Source organism: Macaca thibetana, chromosome 14 (genome assembly GCF_024542745.1).
Source record: "Macaca thibetana thibetana isolate TM-01 chromosome 14, ASM2454274v1, whole genome shotgun sequence".
NCBI classification, from domain to species: domain Eukaryota; kingdom Metazoa; phylum Chordata; class Mammalia; order Primates; family Cercopithecidae; genus Macaca; species Macaca thibetana.
In genome coordinates, this window is record NC_065591.1 from 35,195,122 (window position 1) to 35,212,706 (window position 17,585).

At 42.3% G+C, this 17,585-nt stretch overlaps 1 protein-coding gene across 1 annotated transcript; it reads left to right on the top strand.

Annotated features, from left to right (window-relative positions):
• The first annotated feature begins 4,938 nt into the window (after positions 1–4,938).
• Positions 4,939–17,119, top strand: KCNA4 (potassium voltage-gated channel subfamily A member 4). Its single transcript, XM_050755391.1, has 2 exons — positions 4,939–5,489; positions 8,602–17,119. Exon 2 carries the CDS (start codon positions 9,384–9,386, stop codon positions 11,340–11,342), a length of 1,959 nt encoding a protein of 652 aa, XP_050611348.1. The 5' UTR covers positions 4,939–5,489; positions 8,602–9,383; the 3' UTR covers positions 11,343–17,119.
• The last annotated feature ends 466 nt before the right edge of the window (positions 17,120–17,585 follow it).

Consider the following 17,585-nt stretch of genomic DNA (forward strand, 5'->3'; position numbering starts at 1 on the left):
GTGTGTTGACTTGTCTGTCTCTTACCATCTAGACCACAAGTGTCCACACAGGACAGGCAGCAGTTGTCTTAATCACCATCGTGCCTGGCACTGTGCTGCAATCAGAGAGTCAGTGAATGAGTAGTCAGTCTTTCTCTCCAGAGTTGATGTTTTGTCACTGCTCTAGTCTGAATGTGTTCTCTCTAAATTCTTCTGTTGAAATCCTAACCCCCAAAGTGATGGTATTAGGATATAGGATTTACGGTGAGGTGATTAAACCATGAGGGCTGAGCCGTTATGAATGGGATTAGTGCCCTTATAAAAGAGGCCTCAGAGAGCTGCCTTGCCTTTTCTACTTTGTAAGGACCCAGGAAGAAGGCGCCATCTATGAACCAGGAAATGAACTCTCACCAGACGTTGAATCTGCTCATACCTTAATTCTGTACTTCCCAGCCTCCAGCTCTGTAAGAAATCAATTTCTATTGTATATAAGCTAATCTATTTATGCTATTTTGTTATAGCAGCTGAAATGGAATAAAACACTCATTGTAGTAAGAAACAAATATGCTTTTCTGGTATCTTAAGTTTTGACCAGTGCCGATATGCATAAGATAGATTAGGAAGTGGTGGTAAACAGTCCCTGAAAACCCCAAGAATAAACCAGCTGAGTGACTCACATTTTACAGAGAAGGACGAGCTGCTCAAAATATCCCCATCCATAAATTTGGGAATGGGAGCATGGAACCAAATCTCCAGGGCCTTCTCATCACCCCCACCCCCATCACTTCAGAACTTTAAAAATGAGATAGATAGTTGAGAGGCTGGGGTGAGCAGGTGCAAAAGCGATCTAGTTTTCTCACAACATATTCACTGAACTTTCTTGGCAAAGGGAAGCCTCTTCCATTATTCATTCACGTTCTACTCTGGGTCAAGTACAATGCTCATTGCTCAGGATATAATGCCTGTTCTCAGTGAAGTATCACAGGCATGTTTGGGGAGATAGAAGAGTAAACAGAACATTGCAATTCACTGTGGACCACAGTTCTCAAAGAGAACAAAAACATTTATAATGGGCCTAGCTTGTATCCCACAGGGCTTCCTATCGTGCTTTGTACGGAGATGATCTGTTGGCCTCTGCTGCTTTCTATATAAGCAAAGACTTCACAGTGTGATCTGGAACATTTGTACCACCACTGAGAGAATTCAAAGCCAGTGATACATTCTTTGTGGTAATAGGTGTCTTTGGTGGTGGTGAGCTTAAAGAATTTTGACTAGTTGGTGACTAAGAAAGGCAAGAAAATAATTTTTTCCTCTTTATAGAAAAGAGGGGCTGGGCACAGTGGCTCATACCTGTAATCATGATGGGCACTTTGGGAGACTGAGGTGGGAGCAGAACTTGAGGCCAGTTTGAGACCAGCCTGGTCAGCATAGTGAGACCCTGTCTCTACAAAAACTAAAAATAAATAAATAAATAAAAATAACAGGGCATGGTGCCACATACCTGTAGTCCCAGCTACTCTGGAGACTGAAGCAGGAGGATCACTTGAGCCCAGGAGTTAGTTCGAGGTTGCTGTGAACTGTGATCATCCCACTGCACTCCAACTTGGGTGACAGAGTGAGACCCCATTTCAAAAGAAAATAAAAAGTAAACGAGGTTTGGAGACTAAGACAAGGTAGATTTTTACAGGTCTCAAGCAAAGAATCTTTTTGCTACTGTTTATGAGTTCCTAGGAATTCCTAGGATGATGTCAAGGAGAGAAACATAATGTTTCTTGCTTGCTTTATGAATTAATTATTTAAATGGGCAAAGAGGTAGGGGTGTGTGTGCATGTGGTGGGAGAAGGCTGGGAGGGGGCATGTTCTTCCCAGTTGGTCCTAACCTATCTCTAGCTCCAGTTAGTTGCTTCTGTTCCATCCCATCACCATGTGCCTGTGCATTCTCCATGGTGGCCACTCCAACTCTATTTTTCAGACATTGCTCCCCTTTCATTGAGAATTCTTGCTTACTTCCTCCACACTAGATGCTTGCTTACTTCCTCCACACTAGATGCTACTCTACTCTTTGCACCAAGGAGCAACATTCTTAAACCTCCATCATAACACATATCCCCTTGCTTCATAATCTGTGTATGCATCTGTGACAACCACTAGCTTGTATGAACAAATGGGCAAAGACCACATCACTAGCACGGGGTCAGTCTACACTGCAGAGTCAGATATGTAAGGCCTTGTTCTGCTACATAATTAGCTATATAACCTTTGGGCAAGTTAGGTAATCATCGTACGCCTTCATTTCCTTTTTTATAAAATAGTGGTAATAATAGTACTTACCATATAAAAAAGCATTTAGTTATGCAAATAAAATTACATAATATACATTCAAAGAACTTAACAGAGAGCCAGGTACGAGGCAGACACTCAGTTAATCTCACCTGCCTTGACCAAGTCCTCCTGAGAGCAGAATTGTCCCTCAGCAGCATTCCTGTTGTATTTTAGTAATTCGGATTACCGACACCTAAAACATGCAAATATTTATAAAGTCCTCAGGCATTGAAAACATTAAAATTATCTGGGGTACGAACAAACAGCAAAAGGGAAGCATAATTCATAAAGTTTTAACATGATTCAATTAAAATATCCAAGCTTCAATACAACTATCATCTTTAGTACATCATTCCATCTCATTTTTCATCTCCCTGAAAGCATTCCATAGCTGTACTGGATTGATCTCATAAACTGCTTTTGGGAAACAGGTCCCAGTCCTGCTTTTTACTATCCCAAGAAATATCCTTCTAATGAGCCAACAATAAATATTACCAGTTATTTGCTTCTGGTATGCATGAAACCACACAGTGATATCACATTGTGGAGGTACAGAGAGAGGGTTTGGGGCGAGTGAACATGATCATTCTCACTTCTGGAGAAACCCGCTCTTCCTGCTCTTCGGATGAACTGCAGTAGGGAATGAATTGAGGCAAAGAATGTCTCTAGAGCCAGCGTGAAGATACCTTTCTCTCAGCTGCTCCACCAGGGTTGAGGCCAGGGGGTTGCAGTTAAACTTATTCATGCCACAATTTCAAGCTGCACTAGCTGAAAGAAGTTAGAAAAACCAGGGTCCACTCCGGGTTTCATTTCCTCTTTTTCTTTCACACTGATTACAAATCGATTTTGTGTGTGTGTCTAGTTATTTAAAAAGATAAAAGAAAAATCAAACAGCAACAAAAAGCAGCCCTCCAGGTGTCCTTTTCCGAGCCCGCAGCGGTTAGGTGAGTGAGTGGAGGGCATATCTATAATTCAGCTCGGGAGTGTTTCTCTTAATAATTAATTGAGCATCACAAAAGGAGGAGGCCCAATAGGGCCCTAGAACAAAGCTGCCGCCCCGAGGACGACAGTGACAGTCCCGGCGCCAACGAACCAGCCCAAGGTCGGATTTGCTCCAGCAGTCTGGGCATCGCGCTGCCACTGCCTGCTTGGTCCATCAGGCGAGCTGGGAGAGATGTCTAAGGAGGCCCTGTCGCCACGTGGGCTTCTGGTTATTTGTGTGTGCGTGCGCGCGTGTGTGTGTGTGTGCGCGCGTGCGTGGTGGGGATGGACAGCAAAACCTTTTTTTTTTTTTTTTTTTTTTTTTTTCTAAATGGAGGTGGGCAATGGGAGAGATCACTAAGGATGGAGACTCCCCAGGAGCCAAACCTCTCGCCCGGTTGATTTTGGCAAGCCTGAGACAGGCAAGCTGTCTACTTTCCTGTTTTGATGTGGCCCAAAGAAATAAACAAGAAACAAGGAAAGACTCTTCCTCAAACTGTAACTCCAGTCAATTAGCATGAAAAGCCCAAGAAGCTATTAACCAGAAGTTTCCGCTTTAGGGGACGAGGGACTTGTCCCAGGCCCTGGCATGCACAGCTAGGTTTAACTTTCAATTCACAGTGACCTTTTCCTTAATTTAATGCAAACAATCACGCCCAGACGTGGAGATTTAAGATGCTAATGATACATACGTCCTATGAAGAAGCATGTTAAACCACTATGCATGCACCAGAAAAACTCCACCTCTACATGCCCTGCCTATAGTTCCCCTTATTTCCCCTTACGGCAGAGGCCCGTAAAAGAAACCCACACCCTGACTTCGAGGAACAGCCCACTTTTTTTTTTCTTGGTGTTAGCTCCCTTGTGCGCACAAGCTTTAATTAAAAGAAAGAAAGAAAAATCAAAAAACTTGTGTTTTGCTGAGATCTCCCTTGATTTCCATCCCGAAGGATCCAAAGAGCCCTCAGGGAGTCGGTACCAGAGGCGTATTTCTTTTTGCAGCAACAGGTTGGCTGCGTGCTCTTCCCCCGCCTTCCAAAGCCCCCAGCCCCTGGCCCACCCCGCGACTTACTCATCTCTCCAACCCTCCTCCCCTAGGACTGCTGCCTCCCGTGCGCAGCCCCTAGCTTGGGCCTGATTCCAATTTCTGTAACATTCCCCTGCCCGGGGTTGAACACAGGTTGAAAGTCGGTCTCCTCCGCGCCCCGGAGGCCCAACCCCGGCGCTGAAGCCGCTCAACTACTGTGTACAAGGGAGGCGGAGACTGAGGGATCTGCACGCGCTGGCAGGCACAGGAGGGCTCCCCGCCAGCGGCCTCGCCGGAGATGCAACCGCCTCCCAACCCAACAAACCCGCTTTGGGAGGGGGTGGGGTGGGGAAAAGAAGACGGGGCTAGAGGGGAGATATAGAGAAAGCAAGTTAGGGAGAGGAGATGTCCCAAAGGACCCCATTTTCGGGACTGCACCTCCCATTGGAGCTCCCCGCTCCCAAGCCCTCTGGGGACTCCCGCGCTGCCGTCGAAACCCCTATTCCGGCCCCAACGGGGACACTTCTCCAGGATTTGCTCCTCGCCTCTGGGGACCAGAGCCAAAGACTCCTGGAATTGATCCCAGATCCTGGGAGTCGGGGGGCCCAGCCGGGGTGCGGGGAGTCGCGGCGTCGTGACTGCGCCCGCCCCGCCGCGCCAGGAGGCGCCCCTGGCGACCGTCGCGAACGCCACACCCTCGGCTCGGCCCTGGCCCCGCCCCCGCCCGGCGCGCGTTCGCGGCCAGGGGAGGCGTGTGCTGCTCCCGCAGCCAGCGAGAGCCAGAGAGGGATGGATGTTGGAGGAGGAATTCGGGCTTAACAAGTGATCGCTGCTGTCTAGGATTTTGTTTCTTTTCGGAGGAACCTTGACTTCCTTTCCCAGGCAATCCCTCCTGTGCTGAACTCCAGAGGAACCAGGAGCCTTGGGGTCTTCTCTGGGGCAGCCCCGACCCCCACCCCCAGACTCCAGCCGCGAGAACCCTGTGCACCCCCCGGGCCAGGCAACAGAACTTGTTCCGTGGATATTTGGACCCTCCACCTGCCAAACCCTAGTCATTCCTTTTACCACCCCCCTCACCCAAGATCATTCTTCCCCTCCTCCAGCTGTTGCAGCTTGAGGGGGAAAAACAAGCCAGCCGGTGGATTTTCTTTATTTTTATTTTTCGCCCCGCCGGGGAACGGTAAGTATGATACTTTTTTTTTTTTTTTTTTTAAATATTTCCTCCACCTTCTTCTTTTGGCTGTTAAGAAACAGTGGACATTTGAGGGATAAATAATATCGGGAATGTGACAGAAGGGCATGAATGGAAGGCGGTTAAAAATAAACCAGGAGGTGGGAGAAGGGAGGTGCGGATGCTGCGCGGCGCTCCAGGGGGCCAACAGTTGTTATTTTCCCAACCCCGGGGATGCGGTGAGTGCGCCCTGCTTAACGTGCTGGAGCGGGAACCGAGGTCTGGAGGCGACGGCGCGATTAAAGATGTCGTTTCCCAACGAGAGGGGGGTTAAGGTTTAGCATCGTTTCACCTCCTTCCAGCCGCACCGGTTAACAGCCGGTGAACGAGTCTGAATTGCTGCCTCTCCCAACGTTTGGATTTGCGTGCATTTTCCGAGCATTTGAGCAACATACATAGGGGCTGCATAAATGGCGTGCGTTGAAGTGTATATTTCTCACGGTATTGGCTTCTCTGATTCCCTCTCTCAATTTTTCTTCTCTCTCTCTCTCTCTCTCTCTCTCTCTAAGGTTCGGGTACCACCCTGACACTGACACAGTTGCAGGAATTAGCACTGAGAGACGAACAGCCTTGTTGTTGGAGGGGTGAGAGGAGGAGGGGTGGGATGCTTGGCTGTTGTTTGGGGGCGCCGGGATTGGGGAATAGGTAGTCTGCAAAATCCTATTAGTTTAATGGTGTTAAAGAAGAAGACAAATTCCTCTGCAAAGATCTATATCATAAAGGCTCCTGGAAATTGGCTTGAATAGATTCTACTAACAAGAGTACCCTGAGAAAGAAGAGAGATTTTAAACCAGTCTGATTTGCTGGGAGGAATGATTTTTCTTTTCTCTTCTTTTTCTTTCTCTCTCCTTTTCTAGATCAGGGATAGTGAAATAACTAGTAGATGATTAAAAGGAAGGCAATTTGCTACTTGTAGGGTGGAGGAGGGAGTTAGATAAACAAAGACAAATAATCCCAAATAAATAAATAAATGTGAAATTATTTGGTGTAGAGCAGAAAGAGGGCAGTTCTAGAACTCCCGAAGAGCTGATGGTGAATTAGAAGACTCTCTAATTTATGACCTTCTGGGAGTCAGTTGGGTGGGAGGGCAGGTGTGTGTAGTACTCAACTATACAGGAACTTGGGTTACACTGGGGCTTCATTGAAATTATAATTGTTTTGGGGGAGTTGGGGAAGAAACTGAGCAAACTCTCAGGCTATTTGGTCTGTACCCGTCTTGAAAGGATGTTGGCCTGACACTCCACGGTGAATGTCACCCCAGGATGCTTTTGTAAGTAGGGATTTAGTAACTCCTTGGGGGTAAACATTTCAGAGTATGAGATGATGTTAGGAGTAAGGCAAAGAAGGGAGATGGCATGTGAGAGGCCCTCAGTGGTGTATTTTCTGGAGTTTGTGTTGCAATCAAATGCCCTCCTTGCCCTAGGAAAATGTGTATGATTGGGAAGGGGTGTATGATTGGGAAGACCTCTGTTTGCCACTTCCATGCTTGTCACTTCATAAAATTTAGTGTGTTTAGGCTGCTAGGCTGACAGGATCGGCAAGGAGCAGCAGGTGGTCAAGAGCTGAATCCTGTTAATGGCTTCAGAAAGCCATTTCTCTTATGCTTTCCAAGTGCTTCCAGTAATAGAAGCTGGTAGATGCCCTGAATTCTGACTATCATCATTCTCTCCAGTTCTCTGGGTTACTCCCTGCATTCTTGGAAGTCCTGTTGAACAGAGTACATGGAAAAATCAAGAGGAGACGGGAGATTTGGATGGGGGCTTTTATAGGACCTGGCTGAGGAGATGAATTACCTGGATCTTGGGAGAGCAAACTAAGGAAGAAGAAGGGCCAGGAATAACAGGTGACAGAGGGAGCAGATTGGAACTGCAAGGGACATGCAATTCGGAAGTGGGAGATTGTAAATAAAAGTGGGCAGAGAGAGAGAGAGAGAGAGAGAGGACGAGGGATGTTAGGGATGTGGATTTTATTGAAGTGGGGGTAAGTATGATAGGCTAAGAATGAAGTCCACACAAACTGACATTTTAAAAAATAAGAGATAGCACCTTGAGCAGAGTGGAGGAGGAACCATTGAGGTGAACATGGAGCGACCGCCAAAGAGAGAAGATGGTTATTAGAGATGTGGAAACTGGCATTAGTTCCTAGCCTGTGGGTGGTAGAGAGTGTTCAGGATTCAGGGGAACAGAAAAACAATGGGGACATGCGGTAGGGAGCCAGGCAGTGCCAACTTAACGACGGCCACTGGTGAGTCTCAGGATGTACTGTATGTCCTCATGTCCCATCTTCCCCTACTTTAGTTAGTGGCCTAAGGACACAAACACTTGGAGCTGTGTAGACAGACAATAAAAACGTAGGTTGCTGTCACGTTATTCATTACTGCTAGTGTTTATTGTCATTCATTAGGTAAAAGGCACTGTGATATTCTATCAACATCCATTATCTCATTTAGTCTTTACAAACATGAGATGGGGGAGGTTGTATTATTATTTGTACTTTATAGATGAGGTGACTGAAGTGCATTCAAGTGGTGCTGCCTGCATAAAGAATAAGAATACTGTTGTTGTTGTTTTTTTCTTTTTTCCGACTTCCCCAATCCTGAGTCAAGATAGAGAGGAGTGGAAGGGCACTTAATTCAGAAACACTTTATGAGTGGAAATTTTAAAAATTGCCTTGAAATAGATGAATGATGGAAGCAGCTGTAAAGTCACAGCATTATTTTTGTGAAATGAAGAGAGTGACAGTGAGAATTAAGACCTGGCATTGGTGAAGGGGAAGATAGAAGCAAGAGCCATGTGAGCCATGAGTGGAGAGAGGAAAAATAATTGAGTTACCATAAAAATAAACTGAGCTGAAATAATATCTGAAGAAGAAAGAAAGAATGATGTTTAGTGAGTGAGAATAGTGTGCCCCATACTCTTGAAAATGTATGGGTGTTTGGTGTGTTATGTGACTTTCTTGAAGAAAGAGAAGGATGTGTATATGAAGAGAAATGCTCACTTTGCTCTTTATGATTTGTTTCCTTTTTACTTTTCTCCTATGCTTGTTTCCAATCCTTTTTCAGGTGAAGTGCTTCTTCTGCATGATTTTGGCTGAAGAATGCTCTGCATTTCCTTGATTTCTATGGAGACCTCAGAGCTGGTTTTGCTTCTGCTGACACCTCATCTAGCACCTTCTCTACCTCCCAGGGTCTTTGCCTCTATCTATGGTTTGGCATCGTACCTGGGTCCAGGAAGCCTTTGATGAACTTAAAAGGAGAGCCTGCAGAATCGTCCTGATAGACTTTGAGTAGAAATGGCTGGACATACTTCAAACCACATCTTATTATGGTTCGAGCCATCACTAGAAGGCAAGTGCTAACAGTAAAGGCTTATTTGCATTTTATTTAAATTTAATGGACTGAGCATTGGCCAATTTCCATGGCAGAAAAATGTATTTCATTTTCTAGGCACAACTTCTGGCTGTCAGACACTTGCTGCCTTTGAATCTTGCAGCATCATCACTAACCACATCCCAGACATATTTCCAAATCTCAACATCTACCCCCAAAACATAGGTGTCTGAGACACTCCAGCATTTTCGGACTTCTTAGTCTTGAGAGTGCTAGGCTATTTATCTCGACCAGCCAAGCTCTGGAGAGCAATGTTGAATCCCTGAGAAGAGGGAGCATGGGGCGTGCTGATTTAAAAACAGAAAATGCAAAGTTGGACTGAAAATATCCTTAGTCTTCCAAGCAATCTGCTTAAGGGTTCCAAACTTACCTTAATTTGGTGAGAAAAGAAGCTGCCCTATTTTTCTTTCTTCTTCTTCTACAACTGGAACCAGCCATTTCCGAAAACCACCACCATGGAGGTTGCAATGGTGAGTGCGGAGAGCTCAGGGTGTAACAGTCACATGCCTTATGGTTATGCTGCCCAGGCCAGGGCCCGGGAGCGGGAGAGGCTTGCTCACTCCAGGGCAGCTGCAGCAGCTGCTGTTGCAGCGGCCACAGCTGCTGTTGAAGGTAGTGGGGGTTCTGGTGGCTCCCACCACCACCACCAGTCACGTGGGGCCTGCACCTCCCATGACCCTCAGAGCAGCCGGGGTAGCCGGAGGAGGAGGCGACAGCGGCTTGAGAAGAAGAAAGCCCACCAACGGCAGAGCAGCTTCTCTCATTGCTCTGACCTGATGCCCAGTGGTTCTGAGGAGAAGATCCTGAGGGAGCTGAGTGAGGAGGAGGAAGACGAGGAGGAGGAGGAGGAGGAAGAAGAGGAGGGAAGGTTTTACTATAGTGAAGATGACCATGGGGATGAGTGTTCCTACACGGACCTGCTGCCTCAGGATGAGGGCGGTGGTGGCTACAGTTCAGTCCGCTACAGTGACTGTTGTGAACGGGTGGTGATAAATGTGTCAGGCCTACGCTTTGAGACCCAGATGAAAACTCTGGCCCAGTTTCCAGAGACTTTGTTGGGAGACCCTGAAAAGAGGACTCAGTACTTTGACCCTTTGCGCAATGAGTATTTTTTTGATAGGAACCGCCCCAGCTTTGATGCCATCTTATATTATTACCAATCAGGAGGCCGCCTGAAGAGGCCAGTCAATGTCCCCTTTGATATCTTCACTGAGGAGGTGAAGTTCTATCAATTGGGGGAGGAGGCCCTGTTGAAGTTTCGGGAGGACGAGGGCTTTGTGAGAGAGGAGGAGGACAGGGCCCTCCCTGAGAATGAATTTAAAAAGCAGATTTGGCTCCTCTTTGAATATCCAGAGAGCTCCAGTCCTGCAAGGGGCATAGCCATTGTGTCTGTCCTGGTCATCTTAATCTCCATTGTCATCTTTTGCCTGGAAACCTTGCCTGAGTTTAGGGACGACCGGGATCTCGTCATGGCACTGAGTGCTGGTGGGCACGGTGGGTTGTTGAATGACACTTCAGCACCCCACCCAGAGAACTCAGGGCACACAATATTCAATGACCCCTTCTTCATCGTGGAAACAGTCTGTATTGTATGGTTTTCCTTTGAGTTTGTGGTTCGCTGCTTTGCTTGTCCCAGCCAAGCACTCTTCTTCAAAAATATCATGAACATCATTGACATTGTCTCCATTTTGCCTTACTTCATCACACTGGGCACTGACCTGGCCCAGCAACAGGGGGGTGGCAATGGTCAGCAGCAGCAGGCCATGTCCTTTGCCATCCTCAGAATCATTCGTCTGGTCCGAGTATTCCGGATCTTCAAACTCTCCAGGCACTCCAAAGGCCTGCAGATCCTGGGCCACACCCTCAGAGCCAGCATGCGGGAACTGGGCCTTCTGATCTTCTTCCTCTTCATTGGGGTCATCCTCTTTTCCAGCGCTGTGTATTTTGCAGAGGCGGATGAACCTACTACCCATTTCCAAAGCATCCCAGATGCATTTTGGTGGGCTGTGGTGACCATGACAACTGTGGGCTATGGGGACATGAAGCCCATCACTGTGGGGGGCAAGATTGTTGGGTCCCTGTGTGCCATTGCTGGTGTATTAACCATTGCTTTGCCAGTGCCAGTGATTGTCTCTAACTTTAACTATTTCTACCACAGAGAGACTGAAAATGAGGAACAGACACAGCTAACGCAGAATGCAGTCAGTTGCCCATACCTCCCCTCTAATTTGCTCAAGAAATTTCGGAGCTCTACTTCTTCTTCCCTGGGGGACAAGTCAGAGTATCTAGAAATGGAAGAAGGAGTTAAGGAATCTCTGTGTGCAAAGGAGGAGAAGTGTCAGGGAAAGGGGGATGACAGTGAGACAGATAAAAACAACTGTTCTAATGCAAAGGCTGTGGAGACTGATGTGTGAATCTCTTTCTCCACCTGCCACTGCCCCCCTCTCAGCATCTCCAAATATATTTATGCATAGAGAGTGCAGTTATGAAAATGAAATATGCAAATGATCCAATGCATACAGTAGTACACTATTTAATGGTTATACATGGCATAATTGTTACTAAACTTGTATTACATATCAAATAAATGATACATCTTCAAGAAGAGGGAGGCTTAAATAGGAGCAAATCTATCTTTATATTTTTATTAGAATGCAAGAATTTTGCACATTAACTGGAAAAGATGTTGACAGTAAAGATGGAGAGAGAGAGAGTGTGTGCGTGTGTGTGCGTATGTGTGTGTGTGAAGTAAATTGTCAATGTTAGTAATTGTGCAGTGATGGGAAAAGTTGGCATTTTGAAGTATTTACTATGTAAGAACTAATGAATCTGAGCAGTCATTTATCAGTGCTTTAACAGCATATAATATGTCTTTGGATTCAGTAGGTGTTTTTTAAAAATTGTAAGATACTGTGTAGAGAAAAAAGAAAGTAAATTATTTAATAGAATATAGGTCACAATTTTATCTTGGATTTAATTAAAGTTTATTTTTAACTGGAAATTAACTTTTAAAAAGGCTGCAAGGGCCTTTAGAAATTGATTATATTTTGTTATTAATTTTGGGAAGATTTAACAGCAAATGTGTAACATAGAATAAGTGAAATTGGAGAATATGTAATAAGTTTTGTTTGCAGGTAACAGGACTGGATTTTTTTTTTCTTTGCACTACTTTATATGCTGGAGATTGAGAGAGACTTCATACTGTGAATGTTTACCAATGTAACAGTTCAATGACAATCATTGGAAGAATGATTTCTTTAGTCTTATTTTATTGTTTTCTTTTCATTGTGTGAGACTAATGACCATGCAGATAACATCACATGATTCTCTTCTCTTTTAAAACCTAAATAACTGATTGACAAAGGAATTATGAAGTAAAATTTAGCAACTGAATCTTTTGAAATTGGTCTGTTACAATGATGCTTCTGAAATCATACTATTTTATATATTCTTCTGCCTTTTAACTCCAGAATAATTTAACCAAAGTTAATGCATGCACTGAAAGAATTCTTGAAGAAATAAGATGCCAAGCAGCTACAGTGATTATGGCTTAAAAATTTTCTATTAAATGTGAAACATAAATGCTAGATTTATTAAGTTTATTTTTTTGTGCAGTTATATAAGAACAGAATTTGGGGATTAACCTCAGATTTTTACGTTATATTTGCTAAAACGGATATAAGGAAGAATTGTGTCAAACATTTCGTTTCAACATCACCACCATCATCTTTATTAAAGGAATTTATGACACATATAACTGCATTTAACTCATGACAAAGCATTCTAGAATGTGAGATAACAACTAGTGATCAGCCTTGCACTATTAAATCATCACTAGTTATAGGTTAGAAAACTCGGAATGCATAAGAGGCCTTTTTCCACAATGTTTATTTAACTTCTATTCTTTATAAAATGATTGTCTTGGGCTCTGGTTGGTGGGGGAGGGGGGAAAACAAAACAAGCAACACTGCATACACTATTTTGGCACATAGTGAACTCTGGTAACTGTGAGCTAAAGACAAACAAACAAACAAACAGACCTAAAATAGCCTTTCTCAAGCTTTTTAAAATCCAGGCCATCATTTCATAATTACATAAATCCTACCTCTCCTTTAATGGTATTTGAAATTCAAAGTAAATTCAACATTAGGGTTAAAAGTAAAACTGCATCCCCTCTCCACACTTTCTCCACCACTTGTAGAGAAACACTTTTCTAGAACACATTTTTGATTGTGAAGAACAAAGATCAATAGAAGACAATAGAGAATGATAAAATAAAATACCATCTTACAATAAGATTTAAAAGATAGTGTTTTAATACATTTTGGATTTGGGGCAAAGACGTAACAAGCGTCAGACTAGGGGTAAGGCTATTTGGACTGGTTATAATTCATTTGGAAAAATCACTTAACATCTCTGTACTCAAATTTCATGATTGGTAAAAAAGAGGGCAAATGAAGCATGTTACATTACAGAGTTATGCCAAACAAATGAGAACATGCAAAACATCTGAAATGTTGAGTTCCATACAAATGCCTGATGTTATTTCTAAATTGTTTAATCTTCCTCTGGGAGAAAAAGGGATTTAGAACCCAGAAGCATACATCTACTTCATTAGGATATTGTAAAAATTATGGGTAATTGCTTTAACTCTGCAGTCCTTACAAGAAGTTGATATGCAGACACAAGATAGTCTATTGCTGATAGATTCAGGCATGCTATAGCATAGAAAGTTGACTCTGTGAACAACAGACCATGTGTCTTACAATATAGCCAACTAGGTCAGATTATATCTCAAAATAATTTAAGGGCTGTTCAGTATATAAGGGATGTTTATTAAACTTTCTGTAATAGCAATGACAATGATTTGGTTATGTTTGGAAGGGAAATGTACTGTATTTCATTGTTTCTATAATACCTCCTTTTAAATCTGAAAGTTATATTAAATTTGATTGACAAAAGATATTATATCGATAATTCTGAGAATCCAGGAAATGTAGTCATTTGCGGCTTACCTTTATTGCACATGGCTTTTTTTTGTTTTTTCCAGGATGAGAAGGTCAAGAAGTGACAGACATGAGCTTTCAAACCAAATATTATTAGGTCATCTTACTAAACCCATGGTTTCTTTCGCCCTGCAAGATGCATTTATTTTAGGGTATCTGGATCTTGATCCCACACTGAGAAGGAAGCTTTTAAGCCCTCAAGACTTGTATGGGGGTACTTCTATATGGAACACTTCTCTTGTAAGATAATTTATGAAGTGAGGACATCTAGTGCAGTTGTGAATTCATAACATTTTTCATAGTTGAAACTAGTCAAAGTGCTTTAGAACCATTTGTAAAAAATGTATACTGATGAATATGCTTTCAGGATGTGTTTGTAACTAATTTAGGAAACTGTATCTTAGAGGCCACTATACACATTTGGTTGTAAGATAAAAGGGAAGTGACCTTCTTTAGAGATCCTAATTCTTGGGATCTAGGATCCTTTTATTGCTTTTCAGATGATAATAGATGTTACCAAAAGCACACTCTTTGAGGGTCATCCTAATCAGAGTCTTTTCAAGGGTGGATGCATTGTTCTCTCTTGCAAATGCTTGGAAAGGAAACTGTTATGCATAACAGTTATGGGGAAGAAAGGAGGAATAAATAGTCCTTTTGAATTTCTGTGAAAGGGAGCCAGTGGGTGCTAGAGGAATGACAGCTGGTCTAGGGAGTCAAGAGAGCTGGCTTGTTAATCGTGGGCAAATCATTTATCTCCTTGATCCTCAGGAGTGTGTGTGTGTGTGTGTGTGTGTGTGTGTGTGTGTGTGTGTAGCTAACACTGGGGTATTGGGCTACATTATTACTTGTTTCATTTTAGTACTGCAATTCTACTATGGAGTAAAAGAAATGTCAGACTAGCTTGATATTTTCTAAGTACCATTCAAGTCATATCAGCTTGGATTTTTTTAGTAAGTAATAGGAGCAAAAATAAATAAATAAAAATAAAAATCTCACTGTTAGGTTAACCGCAGAACAGGTGTTTGAGTTTTTTCGAATGTAGACTAAGCTGAATGAATAGGATGTATTTTGAAGCTGTTATTCTAACAACTTCTAAAGGGAAGGGATTCATTTAATGAAAAATAACTCTTCAGTCCTCAGTTGAATTCATATGGTGAAAATTGGTAAGTAAACATTTTGATGTCTTGCTTTGTTATCATGCAGTCTTGTCTGTAAACAGTATTTTGACCTGTGTGAGGGAACTCATTTTATGCTTAAACACATGTAGTGTTTCACAAGTGCTACTGCATGCTTTGTCAAGTTTGTTTTAAACAGGATCACTGAAGCTTCCTGAAAATTTTTTCATTAAGCATGTGTTGAAATAGAACCCAATATATGAATCAGAAATATGTAAAGAAAATACTCTGAACTAAGATACATATTTTCCCATTTTAAAAAAGTCAATATTAACCAATGGAAAATTATTTTTAATCACATTGGAATCCCAAACAGTAGCCCCCCTACTTTCCAACAAATCAGAAATTGTGCTCTTCGTTGTTGTTAATATTCATGGTTTGGATGAGCCTTTATTACTAACATTACAGCTATTGCTAGGGAAAGTGAGAACTACACCTAGATTCACTTCACATTTTTAAAATGAACCTGTGGTGATGTGCTCATGTGCAGGAAACAGTGTAACATCCTTCTTTATGTGTGTGTATGTGTTTTTATTGATACAGTTTAAAATGATTACGGGGTATCATTCAGTGACAAAAGGGCCTGTTCCAGGAAATCTCCTTGACCCAAAAGTCATTCTGAATTTTTCAAGGGACATTTGATGTGAATATAAGGTACCTTTTGGTTTTCCTGCCTATAAAGAAACTTGACTCTAGGCACAGGATCTTCCAGACCAATGTAGCCGTTGCAGGTTAGAAGACAGCACGCTACTTTCTAGTATGGAAATCAGTATTCCTATTTGAGAAGAAGGTTGTTGGAGTGGTTTTGTTTAATATTGAAGGAGGAAGAGCTATTTTTTGTAATAAATGGGAATATGTACTTCTGAAAAGTAAATTAAGATTAGGACTGTGATATGAGTTTTATTTCTGGCTTGGTTTTGTTTCCATAGCAGTCCCAATTTCTCACAGTGTCTTCTTCATAAAAGTATGCTAATACATATCAGACCATATGGCCCCATTTGAGGTTTAGAAAATATGGTCACCTTATTTATGGATAAATAAATTAATCCCAGGGCATAAGTTGGTTGCTTAAAAACATGGCACATATTTAATGAGCAGTGGCTCTAAGTGAGATGCAAGCATCCCCCTTTCAGGCCTGTGGGACAGGAATAAATGTATAAGGCAAATAATGTGCTGAATATGAAGTCGTGCTGTCATCTTGAAAAGCATATTCCCAGATTCACTGGAGGTAGCGTCGCTGACTTAAGCTTCAGCTTTTTGGTCCATTTGTTGTCGCTGGTGTCTTGGAAGGAGATTTTTGCATCCAGGGTGCCAGGAACTAAATGATTTTGGTAGTTGATCCACAAATAGTCCATTCTTGCTTCCTACCTGCAAGCAATCTGGTTTGTAGGTTATCCGTAGTTGGTTTCTCACCTGAGGCTGGCTTTACTCAGGTTCAGAAGCCTGTTGTCTTGTGTTAAACAATCAGTCCAGAAAAGGTAAAATTATAAAAAGATAAAACAATCCGGTACAAAGAAACAACAAAAACACTAGAACTAGAAAGCCAAGCAAAACCTAAGTGGGAAGCCAAATCTGTTGTTCAAACTGTTACATGCACTAGAACTAATTATGCAGGATTTTAGGGTAACATTGGTCCTACCTCTTCACCATTAGCAGAGATAGCCAAGAGGTGACTGTTGTGATGGAGGACATAAAACAGAAATAACCTGCCCCATGAATATATAGGTTAACATTTTCAGTGAAAATGATAGAAATGCCAACCTACCTTAGCAGTGGTTTTAATAGTACCTATTAGGAATGACTAATAAATATGGAAGATATGCTGGTGTTTTTCCCAGTAATTAGTATTCATTAGTATTATGTGGAAATGTACTTGGATTGTTTCTCATGATTCTGTACATCAAGGGCTATTTCAAAGTCAAAGAGCCTGAAGGCATTTTTATTCACAGCTACTTAAGCTATTGGCTGTTGAGGGGCCAGTTACCTCTTAAATCAGTCAAAGCAGTTAAATAAATAGTCCCTGTGGATATCAACAAAAGCTGTGTCAGTGCTAAGTCTAAGAATTATATTTGTTTCAAAATAATTATATGAATGTATAGTATATTCATATGTTAACATATATTATGTATTTTACATTCTGCCAACAAATATAAGCAAAATGAATGATCTGAGATATTGAAAGAGACTTCTCAAAGTGAAGTAAAAGTGTATAATTCTCATTAGTAGGAAAATGCATGTGTTTTGGAGAAATGGTGAGACTGGAGGATTAAAAAACCTTTCTTTACACTTTAGGTTGGATTTTTGTGCCCTATAACCACAATAATACTAGTCCTAAGCTCTGAGACATTCCATAAGGGTATATAGAGTTTCATTCCCAGAAGACAGGGTTAATTTTTATGCTGTATGGAACATTGTAAAATGTTGATTTTATTTTTTTAATACACATTATTCTCATTATATAAAGGATGCATATAGC